General features: G+C 50.1%; 1 protein-coding gene across 5 annotated transcripts in view; it reads left to right on the top strand.

Annotated features, from left to right (window-relative positions):
* LOC122373885 (hippocampus abundant transcript 1 protein-like) overlaps positions 1-1,111 on the top strand; it is a 40,857-nt gene extending 39,746 nt beyond the window's left edge. For all 5 annotated transcript variants that reach the window (XM_043352305.1, XM_043352303.1, XM_043352304.1 and 2 more), the window contains one exon: positions 567-1,111. In XM_043352305.1, the coding sequence (XP_043208240.1) occupies positions 567-655 (89 nt within the window). In that variant the 3' untranslated portion in view covers positions 656-1,111. The remainder of the gene's footprint in view (positions 1-566) is intronic.
* Positions 1,112-13,595: the final 12,484 nt, after the last annotated feature.

Here is a 13,595-nt window from a genome sequence, read left to right as displayed (position 1 = left end):
CTCTGAATTATTTCCCGATCGATCCGCGGGGAAATTTATCATTACAAACACGTCGTTAGTTTTCGCCCGTCAGACGTGTTTGTCAGTAAATGTCGTGCGAGGTCGCCCTGCCCGCGCCATTAATCTGCACTGCCCAAAGTTTGGGTAGCTACCGCTGGGGTGGACTTACAATCACTCAGAGTTCTGACTGTGGTAGCTCTCTCGTGTTGCTGACTTGGGCTCGGTCGATGATGTCACCACACCACCAACAGTAGCATTGTGCCGCACTAGACGGATAAAGTCCCCGGGGGACGCAGACGGCTGTTGTGGCAGGGATCGACGACAAAGACGTTGATAAGCTGTTTACTGAGAACGGGCTGTATTGATTGCAGCTGACGTATACGGGCTACTTAGTGCCGCGTTTTAAGGATATTATGACCCGTAGTGAAATGTGTGTTCGTATGTGGAATAGGTGGAGAGTGGTGGTTTTCTTTCGCCGCTCCTCCGCTAGCCCGGTTACACGTGTTCATCAGGCCGGGTTTCAGCGTCTTTTGGCCACATCATTAAACGCCCCGTGCCCTTTGCAGGTAATTCAAACGAATTGCACTACGAATTCGGGCACAAGAAGAAGGACAGCCTGGACGGCGAGGCGGCGCCGCTCGAGGACTCGCTATAGCCGCCCGTCGGCTCCGTCCCGGGCCGCGTGACGGCGGCCCGCTGCCCGCAAACATTCCACGGCGCGCCGCGCGGCCGCCCCCGCCGACCACGGTGTCCCAGTCTGTGTGAGGAGCGCGGACCGGCGGCCGGCCCGGTCCGCCATTCAGTCAGTGTGTGCCGTGTCTGTGAGTGAGCGACTGTGAGCGACTGTGTGTGTGTGAGAGAGTGGTACGGAGGCGCCGGGCGCAGGGCGGCAGGTCGGCGCCGCCCGGCTGTGACCAGAGCCCAGCGCCGCACGCACGCAGCGCCGAGACGCGCCGCTACAATCTCGTGACTGTTTTATTTCTCATGCATTGTTGGTGGGGACCGTCTGCCGTTTTTCGTAAAATATAATGTGTCCAAATATGGATGTTGACGTGTTCGCAAAATGATCTATGTGAAGTTCATAAAAGCAGAATAAAGGTATTTTGCCGAATTCGTTGAATCAATTGTCGTACTACACCGGTGCCTAGAAATGTGATGTAGTGTGACATTCGCGATGGCACAGCGTATCGCCGGGTGAAATGTTTCGTGAATCATTAGATACGATTGCCGCCCAAATCCGTTAAGAGTGCCTTCTGTCAGATAAGCTGTGTGGTTAGGCCACGCTTCCCCGCGTGAGTCATTCTCATTTCAATCTCTGAAGAGCTGCGTTAGGCAACCACTTTGCTGCTCCATCAAGCAATCGCCTCCTCTCGGTAGGTCCGATGACGTCAGACTGGTTTTATCGCTGCCGCGGTAGCGCCACCAGCCGAGCTGAGCTGCTCCCGCCTCTGACGGGAGGGACGGAGCCGTCGGCCGGCCGGGCCGCTGAACGGTCGGTCGGTCCGTTAACTCCGGGTCCATTCCGAGGCGGCAGTTGAGCGGTGGAATTAAACTCGGGCCGTCTATCGCTGAAACTAGCAGCGAACTCAGTTTGTGGAAATGGGGATCAGGCTGGCGTGATTTCGTCGCGAGCATTAATTGTCGGTGAATCGAGACGCCCAAATCATCAACTGTTGCTAGCAACAGTAAGGAATAAAATGATTAGGTAACAAGCGACCGTTCCGGGGATTGAAATTAAATTAGGCTGATGTGTCTTATCATGTAACGTCTCAAATCACGGGCCATTGCGCACTCGTCCAAAGGGCTTTAATTCAACTGACGGACAAGTGCATGATCCGCCGCCACTCGGCTCATAATTGGTGGCCAGTTTGATGTCACAAATCTCAGCTCATCCCTACGTGACTGATTGGCCCCATAAAACCGAATGAGTTTTATTACAGTTGGCAAGCTGTCGGCTGAAATAACCACGCCAAGGGTGATGTTAGCCATAGGTTTTCTTCAGCAGATCTCGCAGTCTTACAGCTTATATCAAAGCTCTCAAAGATGAAAGCGTGGTACTGTTGATGAATTATCAAATTCATGAATATCATACGCCTTTTTCCGCGCGACTTGGCATTTCCATCTCCCTATTCAGTTGCATGGTTATTCCGCGGTTCGCAGTGGCATGTTAACGCCATCGTAAGTTCCGTGTAGATGCCGCTGCAGTCGCTGCCCTAGTAGCACACAACATTGATACAACATCGAGATATGTTGAAATCAGGTTGATTGTCAATATTGGTGCTTCAACACGAATTCAACATTGATTCAACGTTGATATCACGTTGAAATTTGGTTGTGCTTTGTTGAATCTTGGTTGAAGTTCAACATTGTAGTTCAACATCGATACAACATTGTCCCAATGTTGAGTTCACAATATCGACAGATGTAGAATTTCAACATTGTGATTCAACATCGATACAACATTGTCATGATGTTGATTTCACAATATTGATAACAGTAGAGTTCCAACATTGTGATTTAATTACTATATTGCCCCGCAGTTGTGTTGACACTTGACAATATTGAAGGGAGAATGCTCCCTCGGGTGTAAGGGGTCCCATGAGCTCGACAGGTCCTAAGGCGTCAATCGGACTAGTAAGGGTGGGATCACTGAGGTTCCAACTAGACGAATATGGTCTTATAGAAATAGTACCTATTGGTATCTTATATAAGCATATACGTCTTGAATATGACACAGGTATAGAGAGTTATAAAGTGAATCGATCCTTAAATAAAGATAGCTCTACTTCATAAATCTTTTTATATCATCCTCAACCTACGTTGAATTAAGCAGCATTATTGTAATAGGCATTATTTTATTCGGGTGCCACCGGTGCCATTCAAGTATCACGGACCACGGTAGGTCCTACCAGTCGTGCGCTGAGCTCTTTCAGAGACCGTACCGACTGGAATCTAGCGACCGTTGGGCGCTGACTGTTTTGAAGACTGTACGCGGCCGGCAGCGGGCGGTCCCATCCTCGCCTCCGGCTAGAGAGGGGGAGACCGCGACAGGGGACCGCGCGTCCCCATCCCGTTGTGCCGGCTCGCAGAGTGCGGACGGGTGTGTTGAGTGTGTGGTGTCCAGTGTCGTCTTGCGTCTCCTCTTCCGACCATGTAGGTTTCCGCCAGTTTCTGCTGTGTGACAATCAGTGCATTTATCCTAGTTCTTGCAGTGCTAAGTTTTAAAAAAACTGGCGCTGAAACGTTCTCTTCAAAATGGTGGCGATCACCGTCGTCACTTACTTGCCTGCGGCAAAGGGAAAAAGTGCTGCCGGTGGCGTAATGTAGCGCCATGCCTTGAAACAGGGCCCGGTAAGTATAAAAGAATAGATGCAGGGTAGTGGGATGCATTAAGGGTACATGTGTCATACATGCACTTACATAAGTATCTATTGAGCAAAATGACTGAACTGAATTTACTCAAAGGCCCAATGTATTACCGTTGTTACATAGGAATCTCCGCTTTGTTACAGGAGTGCGAGGCTCGACGGGCGACTCAACCCCCACGGCCCTGACTCAACCGCTCAAGATGTGAAAATGGCGGAGACTGAGCGGCGGCCGAGGTTGTGTGACGTGACGTGATGTGTGAAGTGTAGCTGACTCGAAAAAGTGAAGAGCTGTGCATATATCATAGAAATACATTTTCCCCCGAATATTGACTGTGACGGTGACACTGGAATATTTTAGATAATTACGGGATACGTGATTTCGTACACGTATAGGTCTGTCGACAACATCGAGACAATGTTGTATCAATATGGAAACAATATTGAATCAACCAAGAATCAACATCGAGACAATGTTGTATCAACACCGAGATAATGTTGAATCAACCAGAAATCAATATCGAGATAATGTTGAATCAACCAAAAATCAACATCGAGACAATGTTGTATCAACATCGAAACAATGTTGTACAATGTTGTCCTGTCAATATTGATACGATGTCGAAATTCAACATCGTATCAATGTTGAAAGTGGCTAACAGATTGACATCGATACAACATTGTTGTCAATATTGATACAACATCGATACAATGTTGATGTGCTACTAGGGTGACGGCGCTCCCCACGTTCAGCCTGCTTATAAAGTAGCCGATAGATGTCACCGGTATCGAACGCCTGAAGGGATACTGTACCGCAGGGCTCCCCCGTCAGGCAGGGCGCATGGGCTTATTCGTTCGGGCCAGGCAGTCACACAGAGGTTTGTTGCCTGTTGGTCGTTGGACGTTGGATTAACCCTCGCCCTGGCAGGGGGGGGGGGTCGATGCGACCCCCCCCTAAGGTTTTTCAAAGATAGCGTAAAAACGGCGGCGCGCAGCGCCGCCAAATTTGGCACAGCCTATGGGGCAACCTTTTTACATATGACCTGAAAATTTCAGGTCCGGGTGACCTTGGGTCAGGTCACCAGGTCAGAAAAACCGGTACAAGGTCATGGTCAAATTTCAATTTTCTTTTCGCACCTGTCCTGCTCACAGTTTTGAACTGATTTCCTTCAAACTTTCAGGGTGTGCTAAGTTCACCGAGTTGTATAACATATAGTATAGTTCGGGTTTTTTGAGGTCACTGACCTGAGGTCAGTTAGAGGTCATTACGTCGTAATCAGGGGTGTCGATTTTTCAAAATGGTTGGGGGTGCTCAACCCCTGCACCGGGTGAAAGATTGCAGCTTTGCCATGGGGGACAACCGTACATACAAGGCATGGTTGGGTATCCTCATAAGGTACCTACTGATAATCCTGGGATTTCCACTAATATTTCCCAAAGGTTGAACGTTCTTCAGCATCATTCTGCTCGTCCTGGTAGGTACTTGGCTACCTTATTACATAAATATGTCTCCGAAAAAAAGTCGTACATTTGCCGGCAGCTGGTTGCAGCCCCGGCACTTCGGTAATAAGGCGACAGTAACCGATGACGGCGATTAGCACCGGTGCAGCAGCCCCTGCGGTCCGCAGGAGCGGATATTGCGCGGAGGGAACGGTAGCTACGAAGCTCTGGCGGTAATCAGACGATCACAATAATCTCTGATAATGACAGGTGATCGCATTTCGATATTTATGGGTTTACGATTTTCCAGTCAGTGGCGTAGCCAGGTGGGCCTGTGAGGCACATGCCCCCCCCCCATCAGGTTCAGGGGCCCCTCGGGTTATTCGGGCCTGAGGGGCCCTGCGGCGCCAATTGGCCGCTGAGGGTCCACGTTGGCCATATTTGGACTAAGTAGGGCCCCACAGGGCTCGTAAGAACACCTCATGGGCCCACAAGTACCAACATTAAGATCTCCATAAGGGCCCCAAGCCAGCCTCTGAGGCCCACTTGCCGGCCTCTGGGGGTCCTAACCGGCCTATAGGGGGCCAGCTCTAGGAGCTGCACACCCGCCTGTAATGGCCCCACACCCATTTCTCTGAGGGCCCCTATAACGGCGACTGTGAGGGCCCTCACCGGCGCCCCTGAGCGCCACACCGGCGTCTCTAAGGGCCACACACCCCTAACTCTGAGGCCCTACACCAATGGCTTTAAAAACCCTACATGGGCGGTTCTGAGGGCCCTTGTCAGTTACCAGCGACCCTGACGATCCCACACAGGTGACTCGGAGGATCCCAGCGGCGTCTGAGCGCACCATACCAGTCTCTGAGAACCCCACAAGGCTTCTGAAGGCACCGGTGACCTCTTAATATCTTCTTGTCGGCCTATGAAGGGTCCGTTCCGTAACAGCAGTTCTGAGGGCCCCACGCGCGCCTGTGATGGCCCTAAACCAGTGTCTCTGAGAGCCCCCACAACGGCGCCTGTGAGGGCCGTCACCGGCGACTGTGAACCCTCCACACCGGCGGCTCCGAGGGCCCCACATTGCCATATCTGAGGGCCCCACACTAGTGCCTCTTAAGGCCCTATATCGGCGGCTCTGGGGGCCCAACATCGTAGCTTCTAAAGGCCCCCAAGTGCGCATGTGACGGCCACCCACCGGTGACATTTGAAGGCCCCACACCGGCTACTCTGAGGGCCCCATCGGCGCTGAGTCCGTGTCGGTCTCTAAAGACGACCCCACAGGGTTTCTTAAGGTACCACCGGCCTTTGATGGCCCTTTGTCGGCAGGGACGGCGCCACGGATTTTGCCTTGCGGGGGCAGGTTTTCAGAAAAAAGGCCCAAACAAGATGGGGGCCCAAACTTTCCGAAATATCGTCAATACCGTCAATACTATGCAAGCCTTTATTTGTACCTTGACCTACCATTCCCACCACCGTTGCCTTCTACACAATAACTTTTGTGTTAAAAGACACACTCTTAACCCTCGCCCGTATTGGTGTTTTTCTAGCCACGAACGTATGGGCGGGAGTCCGTTGCCCCCCTTGCCGTTTCGCCCCTGATCAAGCTAGACCTTCGCAGAAAAAAACGAGCGTGCTGCCCGTGACGAAAGGAAGCCGATGATACCCAATTTTAAGGTCCTTGGTCATCGGGTAACCTTCCAGGTCAGGCCAATGACCCAAAAGTCGGGAAAATCGGGACATGTTAGAACGTCGTAAAGGATGGCTGCTATGGTTTTTTCGAGGTGATGATCACGAATATCATGTAAGTGATGAACCTAGACGATATCTTCATGCATTTAGGCCAGGTCGGGTCAGGTCAAGTCAGGTCAACCAGTAAGGGGTTTGCCGCGTATTCGTAGTAGGTGGCAACCGCCTCTGACAGCTTCGTAACATGTTACGAAAGCACCAAAATTACTTCGTAAATGTTCAAATGGCTGCTAAATTTGAATTCAGCTCCAAAAACTAGCCTATAAACATGTAAAACTCGAACAAAGTGAACCGAGGTCATCAAAGGTCAATGAGCTGACCTGACCTTCCGGTGACCTTGTCACCCACCCTAATTCATGGAAGCAGCATCATATCCCATGTTTGAACGCTTGAAACCACGAAAACACTGCAAACGCGCGGCTCATGCGAGCCGACATACGCTGAATCGCGATTCCGGCCAAACATGGTCTAAAAAAGTAGGTCACAGGTCAAAGTTCATTAGGGTCAGGGTCATTAAATCTTTAGGATAGGTGTAAAATTGATCAACGCGAAGGTATTGAAAGTTCCGTCTCGATCAGCCGCTCTTTACGCGAGTTATTCGCGAAAAACCGAGGGGATCCGTTCGACAACAGGCAAGACATTGTTCGTGTGGTAACATGAATAGGTAACTGTATTTAGGGCCTTGTAGATAACCTTTTTTGTTGGAAGCTGTTTACTATCCTGACCAACGAATTCCACGTAAACAACCTGAATCAGCCTGAGCAGCCAAAATTCTGAACAAAAGCGTGTTTTCAATACTCGAGTTTATCATGCCCCGCCTCCCGGCTGGAAAGTGACTCGGACGGACAGAGTGGCTCAAACAGGAGCTCGGCTCGACAGGGCCGGCCCAAAAACACCGTTACACACATGACACAGGAGCGGCGCCTGGGGTAATGCGATTAGGTTGACCTTAAGGCCCTCGCATGAGTGGTATGGGCCCTCTCAAGTATGGTACGGTTGACCCCGAAGGTTGACCGGCGGCCAGGGTTTAGTGCGGCGTACTCGCGGGCGATTTCGATATCATAGGGACCCTATGAGGCCTAGTTTCTATGTTCCCCCGAGACTGGATATGGGCCCTCTGAGGTCTTGAATGGGCATTCAGAGACCTGTTACGCCCCATTAGGCCTAGTATGGACATTCTGAAGCCTGGTATAGGCACTTTGTGGCCTGGTCCCCATTAAGTCTATTATGAACCTTCTAAGGCCTAGTAGAGGCCTCAGAGACCTGGCTTGGCCCCTTGAGACCTGATATGGTCCTTCTGAAGCCTAGTTGGGGCCCCTGAGGTCTGGTATGGGCCTTCTGAAGTTCGGTAGATCCTCAGTTTGGCATGGCCATTGGAGCCCGGTAAAGGCCCTTTTTGACTGGTAGGGACCCTCAGAGGCTTGATATGGGTCTTTTTATACTACTAGGGGGCTCCTGAGGCCTGCTATGTACCCTCTCAGACATTCTAAGGACCTTACCAGACCTTTTAATGGCCCTCTCAGTACTGCTGCACTCTGCAGGCCCTCGCATGAGTGGTATGGGCCCTCTCAGATATGGTGCGGGCCCTCCCATGTCATTGCAACAGTCCTCTCAGTACTGCTGGGGGCCCTTCCATGATTGTCATTGACTGACATAACCCTCAGTAATATGTCAAGGTACGGGCCCTCACATTACTTGCGATGGCCCCCTCAATACTGTTATGGGCCCTCTCAGTACTGATATGGGCCCTGTCACGGCTGGTATGGGCCCTCTCAGGCATTTTACAGGCTCTCGCACTCCTTCCAAGGGCCATATGAGCACCGCTGCGGGCCCTGTCATGACTGGTATGGGCCCTCCCCTTCTCAGACATAATATGGTACTTACCTCCCAGACCTTGCCTGGGCCCTTTCAATATTGAATGGGCCCTCTCAGACATGGCATGGGCCCTCTTTGGCCCGGGCCCTTTCTACAGGCTGGGAAGATAGGACAGGGCCACAATCACCCAAGATACAAAATAAATGATTTTCTTTCACTTTTTTGTGCTTAATTGGGCCCTTTTCCAAAAACATGGGCCAAAGCCCGTAAGTTTTATCTTGGCGGCGGCACCTTGAGAAGGCCCCTTTTGGCTTAATTCCCCACTCCTGAAGTCATTTCTACAGCTCTGCCCAGAAGTCTTCTTTCTGCACAGTCAGAGAGTACAGAATGTATTCCGTATTGTATACATTAATGTATTAATACATTCTGAATGTATTGTAATGAATGTATTCCGCCCATACCTGACCTGCTGGCTGAAAGAGGGCCCCAGTGTTCAGAGTTGGGGGGGGGGGCGGCTGCCCCCTCTGCCCCCCCTGTGGCGCCGTCCCTGTTTGTCGGCCTCTGAGGGCCCGTCGCCGGTCTCTGGAGCCCCCTGCCGGCTTGTAAAGGGTACGCGCCAGCAGCTCTAAGGGTCCGACATCCGTGTACGACGGACCCACACCAGTGTCTTTGCAACTTACCGTTTTTTTTGCCCTTCTTCTTAAAACTAACTTTTCTTTTCTTTACATCTTTATTTCATGCATTGCAAGTTGTGTAATTGTTTTAGTTTTAGTAGTGAAAGACTGCAGAACCAATTATTTTCTTCAAGCAGAGTTAGTGGGAGTTACTGAGGGACAAAATCATTGGGGGTGCTAACTGGAACATTAGGGGTGCCCGGAAAACCATTGGGGGTGCTCATTTGAGCATTGGGGGTGCTGCAGCACCCCCAAAGGTATACAAATCGACACCCATGGTCGTAATGTTAAGCCTATGGGAAAATACTAAATTCGGAAAATACTGGAGATATCCGCTTCGTTCTATCACTTTTGTGCTTTGAAACCACAGTACTTAACAGCAGGTCACTTGGTGCTTCTTTGTTTGGTGTACTTATCCATGGGTCAGGTCAAATGAGGTCAACTGAGGTCAAATGACGTTTTTGCCAATAACTTGGCACATAATGACGCTAGAGCTTAAAAAATAGTGTCATTGTGTTCCTGGTGATCAGCCGAATCGAATGATATGCGATATGATGCAATTTGGTTAACTTGAACTTAATTGATTAATTAAAGTTTACTTAAAAATTAAGAAAAACTTTAAGTACACGCAAGAAAGCTAAAACGTATATCATTCGACGTGCCTTGACGTGCTGAGTTCACTGGTGCTTTTCTTTTTGCTCTATCTTAATTAGATCAAAAGTTATAAGCGAAAAACTTTTGACCTGTTTTTAGCGAATTTTTTACATTTATACCCCCCAAAACCCCCCTAAATATTGACCTAGAGCAACCAAATTTGCACAGGGGCGAGAGCTTCGGGGGGCCCACCTACCTACCAAATTTGGTGTTTCTAGGTGCCATAGGGGCCAATCGCGAGGGGGGGTCGCATCGACCCCCCCCCCCCTGCCAGGCCGTGTTATGAAAAATGCCCTGCCAGGGCGAGGGTTAAAAGCGGATATAATCTCACAAGTCACAACACTCATCTTTACCGCACTCCAAATATTTCTGGCTAAGATTGTAAGTTTAACCAGAATAAAACCGTACCTACATGTTCCTAGAAATCGGTATTCGGTGAAGGCAGCTACCTACATCATACAATATTGGGTCCCGATTGGTTGGCTTCAACGTGTGAAGCAATTCAAATGAAAATACAGGATCTCCCACTAGTTCAGGTTTACTCCTCCATGCAGTAGCGGCGGAACACCTTCAATTAAGGGGGGGGGCACTGCCGACTTTTGGTCCCATTCTTTCCATGCAACGCCCATAGGGCTAATGTTAAAATGTCAAAATCAAAGGGGACACGGTGCCCCGGTGCCCTCCCCGTTCTGCCGCCTATGTCTTCATGCCGTGACGTAGGTACAGGTCTCGCGGGTTTTAGCGGCAGGTTTTGCACCTGTGAAATTTAGTAGGTACTTCAGGCTAAATCTTGGTCGTCTTACGATTTTGAGTGTTGAAGATGCGATAGACTTGTTCGTTCACAAGCCTGCCATGACCGTTTTAAAATGGCTTCATCGTAGATCGATTAGTTTCTGAGATATAACCGGAAATGCAAAAGGGCAAAACCTACCGCTTAATCTCGCGAGAGCCGTACCTCGTAGCTTGCCCCCACATCACATTTTAGGTCGTAACCGACTGACCCCGATAAAGCCCGCTGAGACTCTATTAGTCGAGGTGGCCGATGTGGGGCACCGCAGCTCTGGTAGGCGCGGACAGAGTCTGTTTCAGGCTTTACTGTTACTTCGCCTACGTATGTAGCTGTATCATAGGTAGCACCGGAATAGGTATACAGTTTGAGACGGTGCGTCCATCGAATGTTTTTCTTTTACGTTGCAACTTAGTTTTTCGTGACGTGAAGAGTGTCTTATCGTTCATAAAAACGTCTATTAGATAGACTCGCAGCCGCCCACCCGATCAGCACCGACTTTGAGATGGCGATCCGGACGTCACCGCCACTGTTCTTGGAGTGTAGGCGATAGACACAGTTATATAAGCGTCAATATGGTCAGCTAGAAGCGAAGGGAGACGTCCGACGACAATATGTATTGTCCAGTATCCGCTCAGTCGGCAATGGAATGTTAAAATTGGATGAGCTAAATGACCGAAGAAAATGTCGCACTCGCATCGCGTCCAATAGAAAAGGCTGCTGACAATAATGATCAAAGAACCCTCAATAGCGATCAGTAAAAATAATCAACGGACCATGCTGCAGTCAGCATCTGCCTACCGAACCTCATTGATAAAATGTCCCATTTTATTACAATGTGCCACAGCCTTATTATTACAATGTCGTCTGTCGTGTGCCTTCGCTGTACTTTGTGAATAAGCGCGCAGCCCTACTCGGCGCTGTCGGGTCTGATCGATTGGCGGTGCCGGCGCGCGTGCGCCCGGCGCCCCCGGCAGCGCTCCGAGCCGGCGCAGACTCGACCGCCAGCTGACGGCCGTCCCGGGGCGCAGCAGCTGACCGCTGGCCGGCAGCTGACCCCGCTGACCTGACCGACAGCGAGATCAGCGGAAACGGCAGACGGTGACACGACTGAGGTCGGACTGGCTCCATCGAGCGCCAACGCCACGGCAGGTGAGTGTATGTTTTAGGGCCTTGGGTGAGTGCAGAGGGACGAGTCAACCTCCTTGGTGAGAACCCCGCCCCCTCACAGACACCCGCTCCCTGGGGGACGAGTCGCTCTCTGTGGAGGACATCCGTGCCCTCTCTGGAGGGACAGCCACCTCTCTGGAGAGACGGGAAACCTCTCTGGAAAGACGGGCGGCTCCCTCGCTGGAAAGGCGGGACTTTCTATGGAGGGACAGACCTCCCTCGCATGGAGGAGCAGCCCTCTCTCTGGAGAGACGTTCCCCCTCTATGCAGTGACGCCCCCTCTCTGGAGGAACGGTCCCCTCTCTGGAGAGACGGTCCCCCTCTATGAAGAGACGGTCAGCCCTCTGGCCAGATATGGAGTTCGCAGTTGTTGTATCCGCGCCGTCATTCCTATAAATACTGCCTATATGTAATCTAATAATACCGGTCTGATCAACCTTATTTAGTGCTTACGGTCATTACAAGAGATCGAATCGCGGATAACTTATCTGCTTATCTATCTATATATCTAACTTATCCGTGCATGCGGATAATCAAAATTATCGCATGTTGAGAGTCAGTTAGGTCTCGAAGAGACGGCTCCAATGCAAATGAGTGCATTCAGATATGATAACGCATAATGCGGTATCAAGACACGTTTGGTTATTTATCCTGCTATGATAAATAAATAGCGACATGTGATCAAGACCAGTGTCCAAGATGCTATCGAGAAATGTGAGAACTTTTGAACGGAAGCAAGATTTACAAATCGGTGAACTTCTACGAAACTCGACTACGACCACGATCCACGAGCTCATGCACTCATCAGCTTTTCTTTCGTCAAGTTTTCATTTCTTAGGGCCCCGGTGATATCCTCATACTTATCCTTCTTGCCAGGCTGCAGATGTGCGCAGCGCCAACTGGGCAGTAGCAGCACTCGCAGTCCTGCACAATCCTATCACAACGTCCCGTATCCTATCCGTATCCTTGCCAAAGTATTTTACGGATCACCTCGTAATCACCTCAACTGAAAAGCCACGATGCTTGTGGATGTTGTTGTATGTATAAATAAATAAATTCATGATACATTTTGATATAGCAAACGGGGCTGGGGAAGGTTTGGTAGGGTTAACCTTGCGGCCTACAAAAGCATGTGCCCCATATTTGGGGGGAGGTGGACCCATAGGCGTCGCCAGACATTTTCGGTTGGGGGGGGGGGGCAAAATCAAGTTTTGTGTTAAATCTTGCCTTTCCCCAGCCGTTACTCACTTGTTTTACATATCATTCGACGCGCAATGGTGCGAGGAATCCGATGGTGACAAAGTTTTCCTTCTAGCTATAGCATGTATTTTTTTACAAAAAAAAAATCAAAATTTTGAAATTTCTGGACAAAAACGACCGTTAGAATTACAGTGGCTGCGATTGCCGACGCACTGCAGAGGGTCCCTGTGCAGACTCTCGTCGCTCATGATCATTACCCAGAAGAAGGTGAAAAATGCTCCATTTGAATCGGATCACCTCGCTAAAACCTCAATTCACGCATGCATGCCGAGGTTTTACGTGAAATGCATAGGGCTTATCCCAGCCGCCAATTGTAGCTAAGAATTGGGCATTCGGCGGAGAGTGAGAGAGAATGTCGGAAGTGTGAATCGGAAGTACATCATTCATCCTTGCTGCAGTGAGAAGAAGTGTTTTGTTCACTCGAGTGTGAACAAAAAGTTTCTGGTTTTTCGAGTGAAGGGAAGCGCTGCAAACGCGACCAAAAATATTTAACGGAGCCAAAAGTTACGCACGGCATAACGGCAAGGGTGCTTAGAGATAGGATTGCGACTTCCAGGCCATTTCACGCCACTCAGGGTCGGCAGTGTGGACTCTCAGAAGCCTGCTTAGGATCCCGGAGATCGGCGTGGGTCACCCCAAATATTTACGTGTATGTGGTGCTTTAGGGCTTTCCGAGCCTAAGGTGGG

This window comes from Amphibalanus amphitrite, unplaced genomic scaffold (genome assembly GCF_019059575.1).
Source record: "Amphibalanus amphitrite isolate SeventyFive unplaced genomic scaffold, NRLGWU_Aamphi_draft 001567F_arrow, whole genome shotgun sequence".
Taxonomy (NCBI): domain Eukaryota; kingdom Metazoa; phylum Arthropoda; class Thecostraca; order Balanomorpha; family Balanidae; genus Amphibalanus; species Amphibalanus amphitrite.
The sequence above is the reverse complement of the archived record's forward strand: the minus strand, read 5'-3'. Positions and strand labels throughout refer to the sequence as shown.